Source organism: Nasonia vitripennis, chromosome 2 (assembly GCF_009193385.2).
Source record: "Nasonia vitripennis strain AsymCx chromosome 2, Nvit_psr_1.1, whole genome shotgun sequence".
Lineage (NCBI taxonomy): Eukaryota > Metazoa > Arthropoda > Insecta > Hymenoptera > Pteromalidae > Nasonia > Nasonia vitripennis.
Genome location: NC_045758.1, coordinates 5,345,233 through 5,371,076, shown reverse-complemented (window position 1 = coordinate 5,371,076; position 25,844 = coordinate 5,345,233). Strand labels below are relative to the sequence as shown.

The 25,844-nt window shown below is 44.9% G+C and overlaps 2 protein-coding genes across 4 annotated transcripts; one reads left to right on the top strand and one right to left on the bottom strand.

Annotated features, from left to right (window-relative positions):
• Positions 1–76: 76 nt before the first annotated feature.
• Positions 77–23,480, bottom strand: LOC100122260 (receptor-type tyrosine-protein phosphatase N2). Of its 3 annotated transcripts, none has more exons than XM_016981698.3 (13): positions 23,341–23,480; positions 16,860–16,963; positions 6,562–6,615; positions 6,391–6,451; positions 5,933–6,064; positions 5,739–5,847; positions 5,462–5,666; positions 4,449–4,934; positions 4,142–4,401; positions 3,856–4,077; positions 3,640–3,645; positions 2,646–3,064; positions 77–2,492 (listed from the first exon to the last, which is right to left on the bottom strand). In XM_016981698.3, exons 2-13 carry the CDS (start codon positions 16,951–16,953, stop codon positions 2,186–2,188), a joined length of 2,355 nt encoding a protein of 784 aa, XP_016837187.1. In that variant the 5' UTR covers positions 16,954–16,963; positions 23,341–23,480; the 3' UTR covers positions 77–2,185. The 3 variants fall into 3 exon arrangements, with proteins under 3 accessions (XP_016837187.1, XP_016837186.1, XP_016837188.1); XM_016981697.3 differs by lacking the exon at positions 23,341–23,480 and adding an exon at positions 20,478–20,711; XM_016981699.3 differs by lacking the exons at positions 3,640–3,645; positions 23,341–23,480 and adding an exon at positions 20,478–20,711.
• Positions 7,598–10,590, top strand: LOC100678859. The gene is made up of 2 exons (XM_003427110.5): positions 7,598–8,382; positions 8,461–10,590. The coding sequence occupies exon 2, from the start codon at positions 8,527–8,529 to the stop codon at positions 10,279–10,281; it is 1,755 nt and encodes a 584-aa protein (XP_003427158.1). The 5' UTR covers positions 7,598–8,382; positions 8,461–8,526; the 3' UTR covers positions 10,282–10,590.
• Positions 23,481–25,844: the final 2,364 nt, after the last annotated feature.

Here is a 25,844-nt window from a genome sequence, read left to right as displayed (position 1 = left end):
TGGATATAGAGAATATGTAAGATAATTTCGTACTGTTAAAGTGTCATTTATATATTATTATATTAAAAGACTACAATTTTGAACATAGATTGATTTATTCTTTTACAACATATATTATACTCTCCAGTAACATAGCATATAGTTTTTTTCTTTTTATATAGATACATATCATTTCTGGTTTACACAAAAATATAGAATCTATTTTGCAAGTCGATGTTAAAAGAGACTAAGCAAACTCATATTTAGTTAAATTAAGTCAAGTTTCTCTTGCATAAGTCGTCAAGACCATTATTTCAGATGTATCAACGATAAGGTTTACTGATTGAAATATGTAATTCGTTAAAATTTCCATCACAAAATCTTCAGGAAGTGGATGAATTATTCTCTAAAGCAGACTATCTGGGATTTAATTATATGATTCAAAGCGTCAAGAAAAACAAACGATCGATTACAGTGTGTCTTAATTTTTCGCAGTTTTTTTCGACAGCGTTCGACAATCATTCAACAACTTGGCTCATATTCATGCTGTAAGAAAAGTATTTTAGTGCAGTTTCGACAAAAAGTTTTGTAAAGTGTACTGTGAAGAGTAAATCAGTTTTCTTTTTCAAAATCAGTCACAATTGATCGTTCTGCACAATGATCCGCGAATTACACCTTCACACGAAAAGCAAACCAACCATGTGGGAGGCTGGCACCACACGGCTGATCTTTTCGTCATTCTGTAAGTCTTTGTAATTTTTCATTCTTTACCCCTCTTTGCTCGCGTTTTTAAATGAATTACATCAGTCAGACATGTTTGTCTATAATTTTTGTCAATAACAAGGACCATGAGAAAAACTATCGTAAAAATATGATCTTTAATTTTACACAAAAATATCAATTTTTCGTTGAATTCAATAATGTATCAAATTTATTCCTATCTAGCCTTAAAATTCTATCTATAGCGACTTTAGTCTCCTCATTTGTTTGATCTTTCAAAAGCAAGCGACTTTCAAACGATAAGTTGAAAACAAGCATTGCGTCAACTAGTATAGCGAAATAAAAATTGTATCCTCGGATAAAATTAAAAAATACGCATCCTACGGCATTTGTCCTGGTCCTTGCTTAGGATATATACATTTACGCATGGACATATTATCATATACCTTTTACATTGTTATACACCATATAGTAAAATATTTATCAATGACTTTGGTATACTTTCATATTATTAGTACATGATACATTTAGTTTATAATAATAACTATCGTAGTCCTCCCTCGAAAAAGTAAAGTGTGTACACGACAGTGTCTAGTGTCTGTGTGAGTGTATTATACGGAGGAAATTTGTATCATCGAGTCCTTACATCTTTAATAATTGCACCGAGTAGTACATAACATTCAGCCTAGAAATTGTGCAGCTCGATCGTGACCCGTTGTTGCTTGCGGGATATATGTACGTCGTATAATCAAATCGATACACTCTCTTCAAGTTCTCGCCGTCCCAAGCGACGATATAGAGTTAATATTTCTTTGTTAGCTTCAATTTAACTATAATCCAACGTGATTGGAAATCACGCGTTTCGAGTCTACAGCTCTCTTACTCAATAAAGTATCAGCGACATTGTTGTACGGAAGAGGAAGCGAGTAAAAAAATAAGATCATTGCAGCAAGTGTGAATCATGTCCAAAAGATCAGAGTCTTTTGCTTCTATCGTCGTCTAGCTTTTGTACCCATTCTCATCATAGGCCGATGAACTGATTAAAGAAAACTGATAGGTATAGCAAAGTAAAATGAAATCTATAATTCGTACGCTAGCCCAAGCATTTCCATACCGGACCGAAACCATTACACTATATGTATTCAGGATCATCAGTGTCTCGAGAAATCAAATCGAAGAGTCTCTGCAGGGACCATTCACATAATTGTGTGCAGGAGATAAAATTGCCGCAGGTAATCGACGAAGCAATTATATGTAATACGTAGTCATATCAAGTTAGATCTGTTTACTCCAATAAGGATTATTTTGTTTTTTTTTTCTTCTTAAGTCGTCGTTAAAGTTACATAGACATGTTTTAAAATTTGATTTTCTTTCAGTTTCAGCAAACCCGACGCGACCCCCTCTGTGTGAGCTTAGATATATAGATAACGAGTCTAAGAAACTCCTGCCTCTATACCATGGATCTCTCAGTAGTGAACGCTCATCTTTATTTATCGGACTTGGTTGATCGCGAGGGCGTCTGCTGTTGCGTCGTAGTAGAAGAGCTGCTCGACGGTTTCTCGCCGTCTGATGGCTTCTCGGCGACTATCGGCAAGGATTTGAGGATCGCGTGGACCTCCTCCGCCACTGCCATCAACACGAACTCGTACTGCTGCTTCGTGGCGACCATATCTGCGCGCTGATCTCGGATATGTTCGAGCGTTGCGGCGATGTCGATCTCTTTCGCGCCCTTGGCCATGCGATTCAACACCATGTCGATCAAGCAGTAGGTACCAGTGCGTCCTGCTCCGTCACTGTAAATACAAACATTGTCAAGTCGTAAAAAAGTCAACCGTCCCGAGTAAGTAGTTTGCACGAGTAGAAACGGCCGTGTTTGGTCGGACGACTGATCGATACCGCACTTATGCTGCTTTGAAAATTCACGGTGAAGCATGAAAGAAACTCACCTGCAATGCACGATAATGGGGCAAGATCTGCCCCGGTAAGACTTGTTGACCTTGCGACGGAACTCGAGTAAGGTCTTGCTGGACTTGGGTACGCCGTTCTGGGGCCAGGACAGGAAGTGGAACTGGGTGACGGTACGGGTCTCGCCGGTACGCAGGTTCTTCAAGTAGAACGACCGCACGAGGTAGTCGTCACACCAGATGTGCTCGGAAACGAGGTGGACCTCGTAGATGTGGTAGAGCTCGCTGCCTTCGTCTGGCCAGTAACGGTGACACATGGCTTGACCTTCTTCCGTTAGGCGGGTCAGCATGACGATCACGACGCTGCCCTGTTCCCAGACCAATTGCCAGAAGTCCGCCGCGGTTTGAGGTAGTGGACCCTGCGTCGCTATGTAGGCTGGATTGCGTGGATCGTGATCGGTCTGTAGCAATAGGAAATCGTTTTTGAACATTTGATTATATGGTTTCATGTAGTCAGCAACGACACTACTTTTTAGCTAATTGATCAACTTTTATGTAGAGTACAGTTTCGTGGTGAGAATATGAGGAACTTTCAAAAGCGTCAACGCGCAAATAAACTAAAACACTGACAAATATAGCAACACTGCTTTTATGTCTTCATGTATTTGTAAGTAGCCTACTCTATTATTACCACTAATTCCTGAGTGAAATGTAGATCTGGTCGTTTCGTTAATTATTAAACTCAAAGTTACAAACTACTAGTACTAAAGCTATACAGTTTTCCACCGTGTTATTTGTACTGTGTTGTGTTAAGCATTGCAGACAAGTTTTTTACGTTCATGCTAATTCTGGCTTTTCAAATATAAACGGCAACATTTTCAACTTCGATAAAAGCTGTTTTTCTGAAAAAAAAAAGAAATAATAACTCTACTTGTTCCTCGGGTGCAATACACAGCTCGTAGCAAACGTGTGTCTGCTTTATTAGCAAGCAACAGTTGATGTCCGCATGCCTGTCTTGAAATATTAACAAACTTACCGATTTCTGATTTCGCAATGCGGCATCCAAAACGATCAATTAGTTTGGCGTATTTTTTTCTTTCATTAAATCCACAATCTAATGCACACTTTTATTTCGAGATATAGACTTTAGCAAATTTCGAATGCCAGATTTTTTCAGCTCGTGATATGGAATGAATTTTGACTAGAAGCTATCTACGTGCAGGTAAATTTGCAAACGAAGTGCATTACTCACAATTGTAGAAGCATTGATGTAGTCCGAGTTGTTGAGATTAGCCAAATCGTTGAGAATCACTCTAGAATGATCGTACGGAAGTGCTGCGCCAGGTCGATTACACTCGGCGTTTCCTTCCGCTTCAGCAACAGCCGTCGAGCATGGCTCAGCCTCGTAAGCACAAAGCGCCGCCCATTCCTCATCGAGTTTCTCTTGATTCTTCAAATGATCCTCCATGTACGACTGAAAACAATTTTTCGTAAAATACTCATCTACCCAAATCCGAACAGAATACCTGGATACTCACAAGCACAACGTGGCCGGTGGATATGTCCATGTTCGTCACCTGGGGCTCCTCGCTCCAGGACGAGGTGCTCGACCTGTTCGACTCGCTCTTCCCCGACTCCAACAATCTGCCGAAGTCGAAACCCTTCGGCGACTCGCTCAGCTTGTCCGACTGCTTGGCCGCCATTCGAGCCCTGCAAAGCTCCTGGTAGTCCTTGGAAGCCTCGGGGTCGGGTGTGCGCAGTCCCGCGAGCTTCGCGCGTGACTTGGCGTGACGTCGTGCTATCAGTAGAATGACGTCACGAAAAAAAGCAGCGACGACAACTCACCGGGTCGAATGACGTCGCGCCTCATGGGCAGGATGGTACCGCCCTCGGTGTACATCCCACCGCTGGTCTGCTGCGCCAGCGAGTCGATGATGGGCTTGGGGATGGGATTGGCGTTACCGAACCTCGCGCTTTCCGCTTCTCCCTCCTCCAGCTCGTCCCCGTCCTCGTAATCGTCCTCGATCGATTCTTCCCTGTTCTCCTCGGCTGCCTCGAGATCCTTCGGGTACTTGTACTTCCTGGAGAAGGTCTTCTCGTAGTCCTCGAGTACCTCGTCTATCGGCTTCCTGTTCTCCTCCTCCACCTCTGGCAGGAACTCGAGGCCCTCGTCGTCCTCTGCATTGTAAAGGTTTGCCTCGTTCTCCAGGAAGCCGCGCAACGCCTCGACGTATTCTCGGGGAATCGCGTAGTTCTCCTTGAGGTAGGGCACCGCCGGAGGCGACGGTCCCAGGGACTTCTTGCTCAGCGAGCGGGAACCGCGACGGTAAACTGCCGGGAAGAGATGATTGAATACGTGCGCGGAGATTATTTTTTCTAGTTTAACAACAAAAGCGAGCGTATCGATCGTCGTGTGTGCTCTATAAAGGGGCTCGGTGAGGCCGTAAATAAAGATAAACACCCTGCACACGCGCGCAATTAAGGGGAAGTTTCGAAGTCAGTCTAGTGTAAAAAAGAGCTGCCTCTCGAGCTGAGAATCTATCGGGTTTCAATTTACGCGGCTATTAGCGACTCGACTAAAGCTCTCCGATTGGTTATCGGATTAACAGACTTCGAGGGATAATACGCTGAAACGTCCAAAGCATATTGTTCGGGTCAGGAGACATAAGGTTATTTTTGTACCAATAACGTGGGAACAAAGCCATCACCCCAAAGTTTACACGTTACATCGGAGCAATCTCCGAGTTTCCCAACCCAAACCAAACTTTCCAATCTATGCGAAACGAATTCTTATCCGCATCCATCCATCAGAATCCGCGCGTAATTATAATGTTTGCGTTAATAACCGACGCACACACCTTCCTCAGGATTGGGAATGTCGGGCAGTTTATCGTAGAAGCCCTCGCCGTAGTCGTCGAAGCCTCCGAGGGCGGCTGCTTTCCTGCGTTCCTCGGCCATCCTCGCCCTCATGTCCGAAGGGTAGTAGAACTCGTCGGCGAACTCGCCGTGAGGGTTCAGCCTGCTCGGGGTGAACTTGACTATGGCCACGGGATCCTGAGCGTCCTGAACGAATGTCGCGCGGTCTCAGTTTAGCTGTATTAGTTGGATTATTTTCGCTGAATTTTTCATGCTCACCCCGATGCCGCCGTCCTTGTCGACGACCACCTGGTTATCGACTTCGTCGAAGACATCCTCGGGCCTGAGCTTGCTGTTCTTGCAGAGAAGCTCGGCGTCGTTATTCAGCCTGTAATATATAGGAGAGTTGAATTACGCTCGTGGGTTGTAATACGCATATAGGTCGGATCGATTTCCGCAGCTTATTATCTCACCTGTAGCGAAGGTCTTCGAGGAGGATCTGCATGACGCATTGGGTGTAGTCGTGCGGCCACTTGTAGCCCTCGTACTCGAGTCTCTCGAGCTGCATCCGCAGCAACTCCAGTTCCTCCGGCTCCAAATTGTACCTGTGGGTTTGCGCATAGTAACCTCGTGGCTTTATGATACGTGTATAACAGAAGCCTTGCCGCAAAATTTCGCAGGTTTATACGGTTACGCGCGGCATGCACGATGCTAATCCGCATAGGGATGCCAGCGTCGTAATTATACGCCTCACGTGTACGAGGTAATATCGGGGAGCATATGCGTTAATTGTGCTTAATCCTGTTTCGTTCGTTACGCGCACTCGTTCGAAATTGAATTTAGCCGCATATAATCAATGGGACGTGTGCATTGTTTTTCGGCACTGTTGCGTATTGTATATTGTATCCCGCGCATCCTATATTATACTCACTGGTAGAGGTCCTTCTCCGACGTGTCGTCCTCGATCCGTATGCACCTGCCGAACGCGAGATCTGAAAAAGGGTTTCGTCGTGTACGTCATCAGCATTTTCTCTCGCTGGATGTCGCATTACCGGAAAATCCAATGTACATGCACGTATGTATGTGGAAGGAAAAAGCTTACCATTGTAACAGCTTTCAGCCACGGGCTTGCAGAGATTCTTGCTGAATAAGCAGCCTGCGAAACAAAAAGAAAGACATACGCACACGAGTTAAGCTTCATATCGAATAAAATGTGCACGAAATTTTTTGCTCGAATTTTTACAACGAAATTAGACTGTCGGTCAGCGTAGAGCTTGAGTTAAAAAAGCTCGCGTCACGTCGCGCGCGTAACAAATTTTTCGTCCAGCGTGTACACACACACACACACTCATTTTTAGTCTAATTTGACGTCGAGACGCGCGGAGAAATTTAATACCTGCGGCAGCATTTTCTAGAATCCTAATTTATTCTCGTACGTTCTTTCGAATATGAAAACGCGCGCGAGCGCTTGCGACAGTATGTGTTTTATGCCATGGGACTTTCGAGTTGAACACACAACCGAGGTTTTCATCTTAATGTTTTGAAAAGCTTTTTCATTAAGCTCCACGTTCATGAATGTATGCGAAGCTTGAGTTACGTTATCGCGTAAATTGATATTGACTTTTATAGACTACGTTGTACGCGTAAAAGGGTTTGCAGTTTGGTGCTCAATCCTGATTAATTACTTTTCCTCGTTATTCGAAAATGCCCTCATGATGGAGTGTTAATATTCATTCAATGCTTGCAATAAAGCCTCGTCGGAATAAAGCATCAGCATTATGCACTCAACGACTGACACAAAAGCAGCTTACGCTTGTATACACGTGGCTGATTATGTATGCGTGGAAAATTCGAAAACCGAGCGCGAGAGCAGATGGAGAAACGGCAGATGCCGTGCCGCAAACTCAAAATTTTCGTTATGCTTAGATTATTTCTCCGAAAATCATTAAAGCCATCCTACTCTCGAAGCGTAAAATAAACCCCCCGAAATTGGGCTCGTTACAGATAACAACGCGCACGCTTTAACGCAGCTCTAAACTAAGCTGATGCGTCGTGAATCTGCATCAGAAGCGTCATTAAACCGAGCCCGCCTCCGCTAGCTCGAAAATCAATTGAAATTCATCGCAGTAGAAATAAAAATAATAGCAGCCAAGGATTTCGCGCGCGCTCAAAGAGTCAAAACTAATGGAACACGAAGCCTCGGGGGGGAGCTGTGCTGCTACGGAGCTATATACCTGCATCTCAGAGGGCGTATACAGCCGGCGGCGTGACGCACAGAGAGAGAGAGAGAGAGAAAGAGCCGCATTGTGCGCTTTAAGTGAGATTCAGTGTTTGTCGCGCCGCGAAGAAAGCAAAACTCTTTTCTGCACGAGCGAGCGTTGAATATAGCTCATTGTGCTTTACTGCCGGTTTATTTGTCTGCAAGTCCGATGACCGCGAGGCTGTTTTCCTTGCCGCCTTTTTTTTCTCGCGTTTGATGATGCTCGAGAGCGATCGATCGGAGCTGATTGTGGTGCGCGGGTCGGTGAGTTGATGAGCGTTGGGGATGATTGATTTTTTTTTTCAACAGAGAAGAGGGCTTTCAGGGAGGATTTTAAAGGAATTGCCGTGTTTGTACAGAGGACTGCGAAGAGCGAGTGAAGCTTTGAGACGAGGAGAGGTCGGGAATTCTGAGAGGAGCTTTATCGAGCGCTTTTTCTTCTTTCCACGTAGAGTAGCTCGTCTTTGATCTGCTTAAAGAGTTTTCGCGAATGAGAGACAAATAAATCTCTATTGATTCAAGCAGCCTCGCGCTAATTCGCGTTCGGCGATTTGAATTTCCCGCGACTGCCGTATAGAGGGCGGCACTTCCCGACGTGCGGCGTTGCTGCTCCAATCTCGCGATGATACGAAATCGAGCCGCACTGCGTATCGTATCTTACAGGTATGTGTGCCTCTTTGTCGTTCGCATTCCGTGGACGTCGGACGATGTCATAAGAGCTTTTGATTTGTTCTCACTCAGCTAGTGCACCGGGATTCCGTCGATGAGGACTTCCTCGACTTGTAGTGACAAGGCTGGAAAATCAAAATGGAGACACCGACGAAACGCTATAGGCCAAAGCGTGACAACGTGGATGATGTAGACGATTCCGGAGGAAGAAGGTACGACAGGTCTCCTTCATTTAAAAGATGCAGAAGGTCCAGGTCTTGGTCAACCCCCAGAAGGAAAGGCAGCAGAGAAAGGGAGTATCAGAGGGAAAGTACGCAGTCGTCTAATAATACAGCCAACTCTAACTATTCACCACAAGTGTCGTACAATACTGATCAAAGGACTGTACCATCCGATACTAATCAACGAGCGTACCCAATGCAGTATGGAGCCCAGGACTCTGATTACTACAGTTATAACTACAGCAAAACCTCTCACAACAATGGCCATCAACAGGCTGCTGAATACGGAAACAAAGGCCATGATTTGGAGGTGGATGAGGAGCTCATGAGGGAAATCAAGGAAATCTTTAGCGACGTCGATGATGATGAACATGAGAAGCCACCATTACCTGTACCAAAGGCAACCTCGATGTCAGCTGCAACTTATGAGCCAACCAGCCCTAGCACCTTTCAAGACCAAAGAATGCCTCGAGCTAGTCCTCATGAAGATAGAATCAGGAGATCCAAATCACCTCCAAAAGTTCCAGAATCACTGCACCTCAAGATACAGTCGCAATTAACTAGAATCAAGAACATTAAGCTGTTGCAGAAGCGTATCCAAAGCAGGAACGAGTCGCTTTACATAGCATTGATCAAGAACTGGAAATTGGATGTCGAGGAAGTGTATAATTTATTCAAAATGGAGCATGAATTCTTGAAAGTAAATTGGCCTGCCTCGCTGATGGATCACGAGTACTTCTCAAATGGGACTTACAAAGAAATGTTTACAGTTTACAGTTCGATTATGGTCACTCTTGCGGATATGGAAAAAGAAATACTGAAGACCATCGAACAAGATGAACTGGATATTTCTCGGCGGATGCTCTTGACAAATCATTTGAACCAACTCGATGACATCCCACCTCAAACTAGAAGTGATCCGAGTTCACTGGATATCATAGCCACTTCATTCGGTAAACTCAGGAAGGAAATTCATTCTCTAGTCCCAAAGGAGTACGTAGGAGACTGTTTACTCATGCATCGGATGACTCAGCTATTGGATAAGCCTACACGAGAGGCTTGGCATGGCTGGCTTGGTAGTTGCAAAAAATGTCCGACCTTTGAAGAATTTAGCAACTTCTTGGCAAAACGTGTAAGAGATCTGGAAGGAATTGACTTGGTTTCAAGCACTACAAAGGACATTGCGGACAGCACGCCACCTAAAAGATCACGCGTAAGCGTTCTGGAAAGAATCGGCTCAAGTACTAGACGAAGGGAATCAAGGGCTTATTCCCGCTCGCCGATACGTTCAACTCAATCCAGTAGACCAGGCTCGAGCACAATAAAAAGTCGGTTAAAAATTTACAAGGTCGGTCACTCTCCAAGGATTTCTAAACACTCTTGCGCGTACTGTACGGAGCAGCATTTTATCGTCGCTTGTCCATCTTTTCGAGAACTGTCTAGCGAAGAGCGACGGGATTTCGTCATTGACGAGAACTTGTGCTATAACTGCTTGAGACGACATGCAACTAAAAAGTGCATGTTAACGATCCGTTGTAAAATATGCAAAGGTAATCATCACACGTTGATTCATATCTCCTTATCTCGTCAACGCAGGATACTTGTCAATTCCGGCTCTGAATCATCATTCGTTTCGAAGCAAACAACGACAAGACTTAACTGTTCCTATTGATCATGTATTTGGTCTGAGACTTTGTCTGACGGTCCGCTTGACAAAATGGAACTCGGTGTTCTATATACATTATATTTTTGGAGTATATAAACAAAGTCCGCAGGTGCAGAGCCTGCCATCCCATTGGATAATCGCGCGGCTGTTGCATTGGGACTCGAGCGTGGCTCCCCCGACGGTAACAATCTCAGTCAACACTTTTACGAAACTTGGACGAACACTGAGACTCTGCAAAAGCTGTATTTGCGAACTTGTACTTTATGTAAATAGCGCGGAATAGAAATAAATCATTGTATTATCAAACAATCAGCACTAAGCGCGATATTTATTTCAACAACCTTCAACGTCCTATTCCGAAATGTCTCGAGACTTCCGACGATAGCTCTCGCGCAAAGTTTATTCCCGAAATTTTTTGCGCCCACTCTTCCAACGAATCACCCTCCAGCGTTTTCGCTTAGAATACCCAGTTTGGAAAATTGATCAAATCTGCAGAAAAGCAACGCACGTGAACAATCCATCGTTGCAAGATAGTCCAAGTCGTACATTTCAATCGCAAATCCCGCTGGAAGCTTGTAACTCTGCGTACACGCGTATGCACACTCGGAGAGCTTTACTATATCCGGATGGAAAATCCGGGAATCTGATGTAACGGCATCAATTGCACTCACGACGTCGACGGCGAATCCCGTGTGCCGCTCGCGTCGTAACTCGCCAATCAGACAATGGGAGATAGAGAGAAAATACGGCCTCTAGAATCGCGAGCTGCACACAATGCGACAGCTCTGCAGCTCGAATACGAAATCATTTTCATTCATCCGCTCCGCGAGGCTCCAGAGAGATCCATCTCGAGATTTGTTTTACCCGCCCCCGAGAAAGTTCTATACTTTAAGTTCCTCCCGCGACATTAAATTACGGATGAGATGTCTATATATACGCGATGATATCATTATATATAGAAGACCCGGCGGGAAAGTTCGACGAATTTCAGCTGAAATATGCATGCGCGGATCCGTCATCTGCTTTCAAACGGCGCCCGATACGTCTCCGCTGCGGTTTTTAACCGAAACTACGGCGAAACTTTATTGTATAATGACTAATAATATATGTACATCGACATTGAAATCGCGCGCAGAAATCTAGTCACTTGCAGCAGCCGCGGGTTAATTTAGGTGTATTTTGCACGCGATATTAAATACACCGTGAGTTTTCAAGTTTATATACACGGATGATAATAATCCAGTTGAAAGTTCCGGCTTATGGCTTAATTATAAGAATTTTCATTATGCACACCGACGAGTTACCGATGGGGATTAACGTTGCCTCGCTATATAGGACGATGCGGTTTATCGGAAAAGTCGGCGATCGCAGCACAGCGCTGAATTATTAAGCAGTTTGAACTATTATGGGCTCTCTGATAGACGGAATAATTGAACGGATTCGATGCACCGGATTCCGCTACCCGGTATATTCGCGCAGCTCTGTCTGAAAATCTACGGCGAAAATTTGAATAGTTCAAGGGTAACCCAGCTCTTCCCGAAGAATAACACCCGGAAATCTGCATGAAAAAAGCTTGCGTTCGCTCGTTCATCTCCCACCTATACACTATGTACACTATGTACACTATGCGCACCTCCCGAGAGCTTATCGAATTTCAAATCAGCCCGACAAAGCGAAACGCAAATAAGCAGCTTGGCACGTATGCGCATTGGATTAAAAGACGAAAGCTCGAATTCCTGATGGGAAATGTAGCACGTCTTCCCGCACAATACGCACGAGAGACCGCAATTCTGGAAACGGCCTCCGCGAGTATTATTATGTGGCTATTCTCGAGCTTTTCGGGAAGTCGTTAGTTGGGGGAGGAAGTTTTTTCTTTTTCCGGCCGTCGGTATGTTGTTTTTTGCGCTATTGATCGAATTTCGCGCTTTATTCGGTTGTTTCTTCGAGGAATTTCGAAATAACGCCGCTGAATTCGGCGTTTACCCGCCGTTCGATAAATTTATGAACTATTTTAGAGGCACATCAGGTGCGCTATCGATATCTTACGCTGGGGATAAACAACGTTTTGAATTCTATAATAATAAATACAAGGTATATAACCGCAAAATTACGCATCAGCCGTCGGAATACCGTTACAGAGAAAGCTTCGTAATCCGGGGGTTCCCCAATTTATAACCGTAATTATACCGTTGGCATACTTATTGGCTCAATCAATTTTAATCAGAACGTATACAAAGAACCTTTCAAATTCCAACGCACTATACGCCCTTGTACACTTGTATTCTCGGCAGCCTTTGTTCGTTAATAATTTTTCCGTTATACATTTACTGCGAAATAGACCCTTGCATTTTCACGCACGAGAATCTCGAAGATCGTGGGTGTTTTGCTAAACTTATTGTTTAGAAAAAAAAAAAAAAAAGAATGATCGAGTTATAATGAAAGAATAATAACACCCCTTGTGTCCATACTGATGCGAGATATTTTTTGCCGCTTTCGAGAATATGGCGGATCGTTATGATAAAGGGCGTAGGAGCTTTAATCCTAATGGATTGAATCCGACAAACAGAATGTGTCACTTTTTAATTTCAATAAATTGAGACTCATCCAATTAAACCTTTTATAATTGACATCCGACACACGTCGTGCATGCGTACTTTTTCCGAGTGAATTAATAATGTAGGTGTTAAAATCCAATTAGAAATTACAGCTGCAGCTGCACACGTGTAATTAAAATCTGAAATGACGAATGGGAGATTCCCAATTCCACGCTTCATTCGCAACGGAAATCAATGCTTTTCATATAGATCTTATCTATCTGTGTACCTTATCTGGCTCGAAGTGAATACTCTATCTCCCCTTTCGTTCCGCGAATATACTTGAATATCCAACATTGTATACATCGAAGTTTGTCCTTCATAAATTTCGCGCCACGTGGCATAAATGGCTTATCATTGCCGGCAATCAATAATTCTAACGAATGCGTACACTTCCCACTTGGAAAGTATGCTATACAGTGTGATTCCTCGGATAAAACATAGCAGCAATTATTACACAGTCGCTTGATCGATCGAAACCAGCCCCGTAACCAAACGCGCTCTCTCTCTCTCTCTCTCTCTCTCTCTCTCTTAATATTCTTATATTTGTTCCTCCGCAATTTGTTCACGATTCAGTTATTCTTTCGCTTATTGTCGCGCTAACTTCTGTAAAAAAGTTACAATTTTATACTCGAACGAATTTTCCCCTTTATTTCGCTTCTCCGTAAACTTTTTCCATTTCAATTTTCCTCAATTCCTTCCTCCATCGCAAGCTCCGCATAGAGCCATAAACTTCCACCTCTGTTATCGGGTGACGCGCAAATTGCCAAAGGCGGAGTGCCCGCGAACTAGCTGACTGTATACGCAGCGCTCGAAGGTTCCTCTCCTCGCGAATTCCTCGTATAACGTTATACGCGCAGGCGATAACAGCAACAATAATATAATAATCGGTTATAAGAACAAAATATCGGCCTACATAGCGAGTGTATTCATCAGCTTATTACCATTGCCGACGATGTTATTATCTATAATACACTACTGCTTCCGTCGCGTAGCGGCGCCGAATACAACCAGTTGTGGAATTCCATGTAATAAACGGAAATAGTCAAGGATGACGCGATCAAGAGGGGGGGGGGAGATAAGCGTATAGGAAATTCGAGTAAAAGCGGTCAGGGGGATCATTCATCACGTTGCAAAAACGAAACGTATCAGGACAGCTGACGTTTCTTTCGCGCTCTCGCTGATGCGCTGCTAGACTGATGATGATGCCGGGAATGTGGGAGAGAGAAAATGATGCGCGGGGGCGTCATTTTTGAACACACTCGTTCTCGGGACGCTCGTATGTGGGTCGGGTGAGAAATAAAGCCACGATGTTTCACTTTTGCGCTGTGTCTTACTTTTTTTTAATTAAAGAAAACGATTACGAGGAGGAAGGAATGCTCGCCTCATTCTTCCAGGTCCTCGGCGTTTAATGAGAAAGGAGCTGCGATGGGAGAATAAGGATACGCAAATGCGGCGTATTTGGACTGGAAATGTAGAACAGTATAGGTACAATATCGAAGCTGGAACGGATATTAATGCAAGGTAATCCACAAGCCGCGGGGGGGGGGGGGGGGATGATCAATTAACCCGGCGCGCACAAAGAGAAGCCCGATGAAAATCCACTTCACAGCGCTACGACCTGCCAGATATAATAAAGAAATTCGCAATAACGCCTCTCAAAGGTGCGCGCGAGCGCGAGGGGAGGAAAAGAATTAAACGCGCGTCGGGGAAGGTAAAGCGATAAGGTGAGCGAGAAAGGAGAGAGTATAATATATATATATATATGTGTGTATAGTGAGATAAGAACGAAATCAAGAGAAAAGAGCGAGAGAGAAAGCTGCGATGCGCGAGAGGGTTGGATAAAGTTTGCGAAGGCGGCGGAGCGACTGCGTGGGCCGTGCAGCTCGATAACTGCTGAGAGAGAGAGAGAGAGAGAAGATGGGCGCGTGGGTGGTACACAGCTGTACGGATGTATACATGCGTGTGCGAGCGAGCGTACAGGGGAAATATGTATTTCTCGCTGCACCTCGAAGGCGGCTTCTTATACGGATCCGTTGAAATGGATGCACCCGCGGATTATTCAATTATACGCTTTATTTCCGCGCTAGTTTTAGGGGTATAGGCGGTTCTGGAAATAAAGCGAATCGCTCGATGTTTTGTCATCAGAGTTGCGCGTTTATACTTTTACCGCTGCGCGCAGTTTCAGCGAAACTGCAGTATTGTTCTATATGCTGTTTTATTTTCGCGGATATAGAGCTGTGTATATATATATATATATATATATTGGGTTGCAAGGCGGAAAGGAAAATTCCTATTTGTGTTTGTTTTTCCCTGGCGATCGCGCGCTAAAACTTTGCAGAGGAGGAAAACGTAAACAGCGAGCGTTTGTTGGCCGGAGTTAGGGCGTGTACACGAGTGTTTTTCGATACTCCAGTTCGAAACAGCTGCGCGGAGGTATTGTAAAGCTTCGACTTTGAAATAAATGGTCTTTGTAGTGTCTCAAGAAACTCGAAGAGTAATTACGCTCGATCCCCGTGATCCCAATATATCGGCTGATACGCTTCAAGCTCAAAATTTCATCGGCTTTCATTCGAAATTCGATTCGACTCCAAGATAGATTCAATTTCGCCAAGTACACAAGCACGATACGAATAAATTCCTGCGCTCAAAATTTTACACAATAACGCCTAATGCATCGTGCGAAATTATTATTCCAGCGTTCGAGTTCCTATCTCAACTTTCGCGATCCGGCTTTTGATAGTGATAAATCGCTGTACCGATGCAGGTAACCGGAGGCTATACGAGTAATTAATTTCAGTCGCGTCGCGCGCTTTCAATGTATAAACATTCATAGCTGCTTTTACAAATGCCGGCAATCCGTTCAACGCCGAGGCTCGTTGTATATATAAGGTGTCGGCTGAACGGAAGTATACGAGGGGCAAATGTAGCGCATCGCAGATATAAAGTTTGGATTGATGAGGGTAGTTTTGCTCATAGTTTCGGTAAACGTTCCTGGCGTTTGTATACAGGAAAGCTGATATAGAGCGGCTTATTTATACGGAATGTTGCAGCAGAGGGAGTCTAATTTCGGAGAGGGAGGAGCAATTAGCTCTCGGTGAAAAAATCATGAGACGAGAGCTCGGCGGATTCATTAGACTTTCATGAGTCCTTTTACTCTACCTTATATTTCAGGCCAATAAACGTATTTGCGTAATGTTTCTATCTCGGGTATACGGCCGTTATAACTCAGGGGTAGAGGGAATATTTTACGCGAAATTATACAAGTTAAAAACTCAGTATTTCAGTGTATACGCGCGCATGAGCCAACGGCAAAATTAATCATAAAGCAATACGCTTATCTCGATTCGATTCAATTTTACTCCTGACTTCAAAGCGCCCGAGCTCGATGTATTATTGCGTTTCACGTACACGCGTCGTTAATTTGAAATTATAATTCGATGCCCGACTGGCGTTTCGCTTCCCATTTTTAAAACGAAAATTCTACCGCACAAAGTCAGCCCCGCACTCACCTCGACAGAGTCCGCAATTCCGCGAATAAATACTCTCTCTCTCTCTCTCTCCGCGCGCGCGGGAACTTTTCGAAAAGCCCCCGCAGAAATTGTAGCATTGAAGCGGAGCTCTATTGCAAGCTCAACTTTTCCCGGCCGGAATTAAATTCGAAAATCTACGGTACTGGATCCGGCCTGGATTGATTAAAAAAGGAGCGTATCGCGCAGTGCGCGATAAAAAAAAGGAGACAATACAAGCGGAAAAAAGCTAAAGCTCCGCTTTAAAGAAACGAAAGCTTCCTCCCGTTTTCCAAAGTCTCTCCGGGTACATACGTGGGTGTAGAAAAAAGAGTAACATCAGGCTCGCACGACGAACGGAATACACGATCGAGTACGTGATTCGCGTGTGCTCGAACGAGCGACAGATATGACGTGCGTGTGTAGCTATATAGCTCGATGGATCGATGGTGTGCATATACTATACATGTCATATACTCACCGACTTCCCCGTAGCAGTTGGCGCCGCGAAGGAGGACGCAGAGGAGCAGCAGTAGCTCCGGCCCTCCTCCTGCTTCCCGTCTTTTACGGCCCATGGAGAAGTCCCTGAAACGAGGAATAAATTTCATAGAGCGACGCGCTTTTAATCGGCGATCGGTTATATGCGGCCGGATGTAAATCATCGCGTTACGAGGGCGGAAGGGTGGAGCGGCACACGGGGTGTAATGTATGGCGCGAAGGGATCTATATCTGACTGGCTGGAAAGGTTTTTGCAGAACGTTGCTGTTGTTATGGGCGCTGCAGCTTTTAATTAATCTTTCGATTGGAATTTTGACGCGCAATTGTAAGACAGTAGTATAGGGGGTTCGCTCAAGACGACGAGTGTGACGAGGAACCGGCATAAATCTTTGGAAGGTTATTACGCTTCGACGTAGTGGCGATAAATCATTCGCGCAAGTGCCTGAAATAGTACCGAACGACATAAATGAGCTGCTCTCTCGGGTTAATTAAATTTTTGTCGTCACAATAACATAGCGCTCTATTCAGAGGGTCTGCTACTCTGGCTTACCTCTGTAATTAACGAGGCTCCAGAGCTTGTTGAATAAGCATGCAGTCTATTCGAAAGTTGCTCTTTGAACTGCAATAATAGCAAGGGATGCGAAGCATTTGCCTTTGAACATTAAACGAGTTTTGAATTTCAACAATCCCCGAACACCCCAACACGTATATACCTCGAACTCGGGTTATTTTAAAACTGGAGTTAATTAATTCGCACTAAAGCAAGAGAACTCTTTATTCGAAACCTGCCTTTCAATCTGCTCAAAGCACAGCCGCGTTGCATAATTTTCAAGGATTTTCATTAAACCAGGATTAAGCCTTGCTGCAGCAGCAGCACAGCGGGGAAGTTATATACCTTATAAACTGCCTTAAACGAAAGTCTCACCGCATCGCGCAGCACGAAGTTGGACCCTCGGATCCGTGAATAGAATCTACGTACGCGAAATTCAAGCTCCGCTGCTGGGGTTGAACAAACTGCCTTCGCCGAGTTTCTAATGAATTTACGATGAAGCATCCGCAGGGCCGTTGTCAACGCGTTGCGCCGCGAAGAGCCAGAGCGAAAAAAAAAGAAGCAAAGACACTCGCCGTCGGCTAAAATCGATACAGTCGCGCCTTTTGCGCCGTCGTGTAATGGATTGGCTCGTCGGCGTGGCACGCGTAACAAACTCGTTATTTTTTCCGCTGTTGTGTGTGTGTGTGCGTGTGTATGTGTGTTTCAAAGACTCGTTAGAATATTATAAGTAGCTGCACTCTACGGATATTACAGTCAGCTCGTCGACTGTTGAGAAGAGATGAAGAGGATGTAAAACGTTATTGAATTTTCATCTCATCTACTCGCCGACAAGATTGCAAAGTTATATGAGAAGTTGTCGAACTCTAGGCTGCTTCGAGCCCCGGCTCTCGTATTGCGGAATCTTTCATTATTACACTTTAATCTCTAGCGCGCAGTGCAAACAGCGTCGATTCTCATCTAAATTAAAACGCAGGAAAGCTCCGTTAAAGCTTATAAGCGAAACCCGATACTCTGCTGAAAAAAGCTCTCGAGAAAATCCAAATGGCGTGTGTAATAAGCACACGTCGCGTGTATCCACCTCCAAGACTCGGAGCAAGCTCCAATTTCATTTTCTCGAAACACAAAAGCCCGTTATACGCTCAAGCACTATACCCGAGATTGTCCTTGACGCTGTGCCAAGAGTGTGTTATCTTTTATCGTCGGCCTGCGGCGATATCGGCTTTACGGATAATCTTCGGGATAGTAATTATGGCAAAAGCTCGCGCGTCCGCAGACATTGTTTTTTCAGCCGAGCGCGCTCCAACTGCCGTTTGCGGATAAAGAGTAGCGAAAACTACAGCGTCGTCGTCGTCGAGGAAACTTTGCTCGTAATGGGTATTTTCGGTTCAGTGAACCGGTCCGCGCGCGACTTTCCTTCTCGTTATATAGTTTGCATTGCTTTTTGAAAAAGCCTCGAGAGTCTGTCGCGATTAATGGAGGAAAATCTTTTCTAATGCAACTGCGGCGAGTCGTACAAACTCGTATAACGGCGTTACCCGCACTTCCCCGAGAGATCCTTTATAATTTACTTTGGGAACTCGAGTCTGCACTTCGAGTTTAGTTTCGAAACGAAGGAATAAGTCCGGCGCCGTCTGCGCAGAGCTTCTTTTGCGCACTTTCGGAAAAAGTTTCAAGAAGAATATCTCGTAAAATTTTATATCAGTCATATTCGCCTAGAAGAGTTTTTTTCTTTTTTCGAAAAACACAACTTTCTAAGCCGGCACGCAAGCTTTTAAATAAAAAAACACGAAAATTGCATACTCCATTACGTCGCGCCGCATATGCATCGAAACGCGCAATTTCGTAAGTGAATATAAGCTCCATACATTCTACGGACAGGCTCCATTACGAAGCGCGTATTTTCGCACGCACGTCGCCTGAGGTGTGAAATATGCGAGCTACACCCGACGGCATGCCGAGTATCGTAGGTCCGATGAATTTTTTAAACCGACTTTCTATACTCTATACTATTTTCGATCAGTCTCGCGATACGAATGGAATCGCGAATTTAAAATGCAAGAGTAGACCGATCGCTCTATTTCGCTGAGGAACAAATTACCCGCGATTTATCCGGCGAGAGATGTATTATCGCCGTCGTTGCCTAATAAACTCCGCCGACACTTGTTCTCGATTCCGCGAGTAGTAATATCCCGGTTCGGTCGGACGCGCCGTTTATTTAATTCTCAGCTGCACTCGGCCGCCGGAGCCTCTTGAATATAAAGTGCCTCTACAGCAGGCCGTCGAGATCGATTGGATTAATCCAGCCTATACTGTCTTGAAAAACCTGAAAATCAACACGGCCCTCGAGCGCGATGACGTCAGTCCGAGGCTCACCGTGATTTCTTATACAGCGGCCAGTGCAAAAAAAGAAGGGAAAATCCGCACACTACGGGTTGATTAAAAAACAAGGGGAGATTAAATAAAGCCTCCATCCTTTTTCGGCCGCGGGTAAGTAACGCGAGAGGGGATAGGGGCGCCACATGCGCGCGCGGAAGCGCATCAGGTTGTTTAGCCACGTTGACCTGCAGCTGCAGCTGCTTTATATGTACATCACCGGCTAACGCAATCGGCGTAAAAAGGCCGTTTTTCATAAACGGCGGCTGTCACTTCGAGGCGAATTGCCGCAATCTTGAGCTGTGGCGCGTAAAGCGCACCTGCAGGACAAGATAAATAAAGCATGAATCCCGGCCGGCTCTGTCTGTCTGTCTGTGTGTGTGTGTGTGTATAGGTATTCGCCGGAACATCGAGCAAAATAAACACATCAGTTCTCGAAAAAGAGAGACGGGAAAGCCATACGGCCGATATAGCCTTCGGCGCTCGCGCGGCCTTCCATACATCGAAAAACAAACGAGCCGCACTCATCCCTCGTGCACATACAAACATACAAGCACACACGCACACTGAGAGCCGCTCTAGAAACAAATGATCGCGAGAGCTTATACCTATATATATATATATATATATTTATAGGTGTGTATACATATATCGAGGAGACGATTCGCGGGTTACCTGGGCGTGACTCGTCGACGAGCGCTCGTTACTCGCTCATGTTACGAGCGACGCTCTCCGCTGCTCTTATCTCTCGGCGGTGAAACGTACGCTGCGTATATCCCTGGGACGACGACGGCGTCGAGGAGCGTCGCGGTGTGCGGGTGGATATAGAGCAACTGCGCGCACGCGCGCGCGGGGCCGTCGTGACGTCCGGCTTCGACGAAGCGGTGCCACCGACTGCCGAGTAAAACCAGCGGAATAATCGCCGAGTGGAGGAGGGATGGAAGAGGAGAAGGAGGGATGCGCCGTGCGCTATAAGGGGAAGCCCGAGCGTTGGATTTCAAATCGATATAGGCCACAGCAGTGTGTAATTGCGTTATATCGGCGTCTCTCTCCCCCTCGATTCTCGGCTCTTGCGGGTTTTGTCTTTGCTGGAGCTTTTATATAGGCGTGATGCCTGTGATGATACGGAAGTGCGATTATGTTATTCGAATTCAGATGTATAGGAGAAGATATCGTACACGCCTATACGAGCAGTGCAGTAACGATCGAATCAGTACGGGTCTTGCCGAGAAAGGGAGGGTAGTACAGAGGCAGTCGAGAGTTTTATCATCACTTTCGCGAGTGGGATGGCTCTCGAGCCTCTCCGACTCTATATAATACTCTCATATATAACACGCCTGACTGCAGCGGATTCGTTCTACTCGGCGCGCGAAACTCAGATTGGCCGCCTTGTATTTTTCGATTCCAATTTTTCGCGCTCGTCCTTGCATATTCAACAATAGAACAGCCATATCTTTAAATAGAATTCCCGATTCCCGCGCGCGCGCGCGCCTCAATTCCACATTTACCTATATACCAATGATCGATGGCTATATCCGTAAACGCGCTTGAAATCCATTGTACGAGCCGCGGCTATGTGCTCGTGAATGAAAATACTCGACTGCGCCGCTCGCGCGCTCGATATAGAGCTTCGCATAATCTGGACGTATGCCTGCGCCTGACCCCTCCGCACTCTCACTCGGCTCTGACGTGAACAAACCGATGCGAGGAGTCCTGAAAAATATTCCGTGTCCTGTGTGTCTGCGCATATTGCGTTGGGCTCTAGCTGCTCGCTAGTTCGAGGTGGAGAGAAAAAAAGCTCTGAAAGCTCCGCGACGTGTATGGTGGAGATAAGATTGAGGCTATTATGAGAAAACGCATCTGCGGAGTGACAGTCGCGTTACGGCGGCTAATGGAGAGAGTATATGAGGTCCCCACACCCGATATTGTTTTTTATATGTTTTTTGCGCAGGAAATGGATGAAACTCGCCGTGAATAAGAGCAGCTGCGGTGCATCGGGTATTACAGAGCCACGCGTATACACACAGAGAGCGAGTTCATATCCTGCGCGCGCGACTTGTTCTCTACGAAGCTCCTTCTACCTCGCTTGGAATAATATCACTCGCATAAACTCTACGTAAACGCGCGGAGCTGCCTATGCCGCTCTTTATATATGGATTAGCTGCGAATTGAAGTTTTTATGCTTCCAGAAAGCTAGTGGGAGGAATGTACGACTGCCGAGAGTGAATTTACCTAACGCGGAGGATTCGATTTTTGCAACGACCGCGAATTGTTGAAAAAAAAAAACACCTCCTTTCTCAACCCTGCACCGTTCAGCTCTCGGTTAGCAACAGGTACTCGCGCGCTCGATAGCGCTATCTCAGCCCCGTCCATCGTCCCCCGAAAACTACGTCACAAATCCTCGAGGAAAATCAGCTCCACCTCGTAAAAGCCAGTACGCTTCGAAAGTACATCATCCGCGTACCGCTGTACTCTCCCTTTTATAACATCCTGCGATTCAGACGCGACGAAAAGTCCAGCCCTGCGAGGAAGAGTCGCAATAAATTTCGAGACGAATCCGGCGTCAGTAAGCAGGTAACGCTGTACGTCTCGGGGGATCGGAAGAGAAAAGGGAAGGAACGAGGCGAAGAAAGAGACGCACGCGCGCGTGCTGGAGTGACGCAGAGCCGTGGGAGAGCCGTACGGGTACTCGCGGAGCGTGCGCGCCACTATCGATTGACGCGGGGACACTTGTTGCAGGAGGAAAAGGACGAGCAAAGGGAGAGAGTGAGAGGGAACGAGAAATTAATCTAGCCGCCGCCGCCGTCGCCGCTGCTGCTGCTGTGTGTGGGTGACGTTGCTGTGTTACTGTAATTTTGGTGCTGCGAAAAATTGCCACACTGAATCTCGACCTTTCGGGTATACATATTCATTTGAAACCTTCCATAAAGGGATCCGAGGCAAATTTCAAATGTCCCCAATGAACGCACGCTTTAAAGATTCAGAGAGCGCGTTCTGAATTTTTATGAGTTTAATTTCGTTCTAGCGGGGCACACGCACACACACGCCCTATAGTCGACCTCGTGCCGCCCGATGGAAATTCGCCTTCATTATGGATGTAGATGAAAAATTTATTCTTTCAGCTTCCAGCGCAGTTTCGATTTTTCCGACTACCGTTACGTGTGTTTACCTTTGCTTTATATTTTTGTTGCTCCTATAAAGAGCGTCGAGGCATCAATTTAATAGAGCCGAGATCGATTTTTCACGCTACGATAAGATATCGTTTATCAATATTCGATGTTTGATTACCCTTAGCGGCTGTTGAATATTGTGACTAAGCAGGTGCGTCGAAAGCTCTATCTGTGTACGGTTCAAGCTTTACAACGCGTTTGAGAAAACTTTCAAACAACACGTCCGTAACCCCCAGTTTTGAGGAATTTCAATTTCCCAGGAAATAAAATTATTTTATAGAGGTTGTGTTTTTCTGCAGAACATCGTGGAAAACGTTTCATGCTTTATAGTGTACGAGCGAATAGAGCAAATGTATATCTGTACTTACGGAGGGAAGGCGAGAGAGATGTTTGAAAAGTGAAGGATCACTTCAGTTACGTCGAGGTACTACCCATCATTCATTACTGTCTCCTGTCTGCTATTCTGCACGTCTTCACTCTCGTGATCCTGTGCAATCCTTTACTCTGCGCGTTTCATTCACTCGATTGGCTAATTCTATTCTAACCACCGCAAGTCCAGAGGGAGCTGAAAGCATCGTGCTTGACGTCGCGTGGTTCCTTGATCAATGGGCGCGAAGATTCGAATGACAAATGAATGTTTCAAGGATTTTTTACGCGATTTTAGTTGTTACCTTGTACAAATCTGAAAAATATTGCCCGAGTTTTGAAGGTGTAACGGAAAGCACAGACTGCGCGAAATTACGTTGAATTTAAAGTTTGCTATTTAAAAATTTTAAATATGTACCTTAAAAATTTTGAAAAATATTTAATTTCATAGACAATTATTATCAATAATTATTAGCAGTTTTAGATATCACATACTGCATACCATATGAGTTAACCGATGAACTTCGTTTTTTTTCTTACACCGGTAGATGGCGTAGAAGTACACTCGAAGTTACTAAAAGTCTCGGATGCTTCGTTAACTTTGAAAACGGTTCTATGCAGTACTATGAAGGTACTATGCTAGAACAAAAAATCATTTATATATAAATGTAGGTAATTACTGTACATTCTTATATAATTTAGTGCTAGGTGTCTCTCGTGCCAATCCTTGTAAAAACAAAAGATACCAAAGAACAATACAATGCAAATTCGAGCATGCATATGCAACACATGGTTTATATCATCGCTTTGACACGCGCGTAAAATAGATTTCAAACATACCGATCACTGCAATTACTATAGAGTTAAAGAGCGCGTATCAGCCTCGTCTTACCGGACTCTGAACGCATCTACTTAAACGGCCCATCACGGAGACCTAAGAGAATAATGCGCCTCTGACTCATATGCATATCTGTTTTTAAGAGCGAAAAAACTCAGCCACACATATAACTTTTAATACCCTCAGTATCTCGTCCCATAAAACGTAACGTTCACCGTAGCTCAATGAAATAAAAATCAAATTTGTCGAAGCGTCAGAGAGTGCTTTAGTAATACCGATAGAAAAAAAGCTACAATAAATTTCACACGCGACGAAGCCGAGATATAGTCTCTGTGTCGCAACGCGCGAGACTCGTCTTACATCCCACATTACAAAAGGAAAACAGCCTATGCAGCTCGAGTGCCATTAAAGTCATGAAAATGTTCTACTCCAACTCGCGAGACGTTCGCTTCTCTCTCTCTCTCGAGAAATATATATAATACGGGGAGAATCGATCGTTACCGCGTACGCGGCTATTACGATAACTCTCGTGACAATCCTCGTGACTCGTTGCGAAATTTTTGAAAACCGGCGCGGCTCTCGAAAGGGAGAATACGCGAATGCGCGGAGCGAAGCATCCAGGAGAGAAAGGAAGAAAGACGCACGAGCCGATATCGCCGTGATGCAAATATGCAAATAAGGCCGAAAATATACAGGATACCGCGCCGAGGATCAAAACGGGATGCGGAAGGTATAATACTGTGTGGTGTTATACATATTTACGAAAACATCGAGGGGAGATTGTTATACAAGCCGAATACACACCGGCTCCTGTATATAAATGTACATCGTGTGATCTGCGAGCGATAGTTTTGCATTGGTAATGAGATCACAACGGATCGGTTATTCATGAATTACTTTCGCGGCGCCGCGAGATTCACGGATTTTTCGAAGAAAGTTTCCGGCGCGCACGCTTTGATTTATTCAAAAATCGCTTTTTAATGCCTTGGATACATAGATAGAGAGATTCGCTTTTCTTTTTCAACAAACGATTCGGTGATGGATACGAGCAAAGTAACTTGATACGCGAGATGGGCGACAAGATTGATTCGAGCTTTTTCGGAGGAGTGAATTATTTGGAAAAACGCCCTCTTTTGACGCCTTTGATGGATGACAGCTGTATAATGCGAGCGAGGTTGCGGGAATAGGAATTTTTTAGTTACGTAAAGCTATCGTCAAGATATATTCCTTCGAGCGTTTGTTGTTGATAGTTCGCGAAATTTTTCGGGATTCCGTAATATACAGATATAAATTTGTTTACTACGCTCGCTTGTATGACAACGATTTTTGCAAAATTGCGACGTAAGACTGAAACCGTTAAATGCGCGGAGGCTGCGGGTTTCAATTAAGTCCGCTCTTCCTGATTAGCTCTTCAATGATTGAAGCGTAGGCAATGTTTTATTTTCAAACACAAATAAATTGCAATCATAGATTTTTCATTTGGATGAATAATTTAGAGGCATATTCAATTTCTCAATCCAACCGCGACGCTGATTTACTTCCTCGACTTTATTTTTGTGCAGACGTTAAACAGATGTATTTATTGCTTCGCGTTTTACGTCGCGGAAATGCGCCTTTTGTTTTTGTCGACTTTCCGTTAACAGATCGCTGATACTCATTCTGATGCCT

Coding starts and splice junctions, on each gene's coding strand:
- LOC100678859 (XM_003427110.5), top strand. CDS start 8,527: ATGGAGACACCGACGAAACGCTATAGGCCAAAGCGTGACAACGTGGAT.
- LOC100122260 (XM_016981698.3), bottom strand. CDS start 16,953: ATGGGCCGTAAAAGACGGGAAGCAGGAGGAGGGCCGGAGCTACTGCTG. Junction 6,452..6,561: donor GGCTGAAAGCTGTTACAATG/GTAAGCTTTTTC, acceptor ACCCTTTTTCAG/ATCTCGCGTTCGGCAGGTGC. Junction 4,935..5,461: donor CATTCCCAATCCTGAGGAAG/GTGTGTGCGTCG, acceptor TCTTCCCGGCAG/TTTACCGTCGCGGTTCCCGC.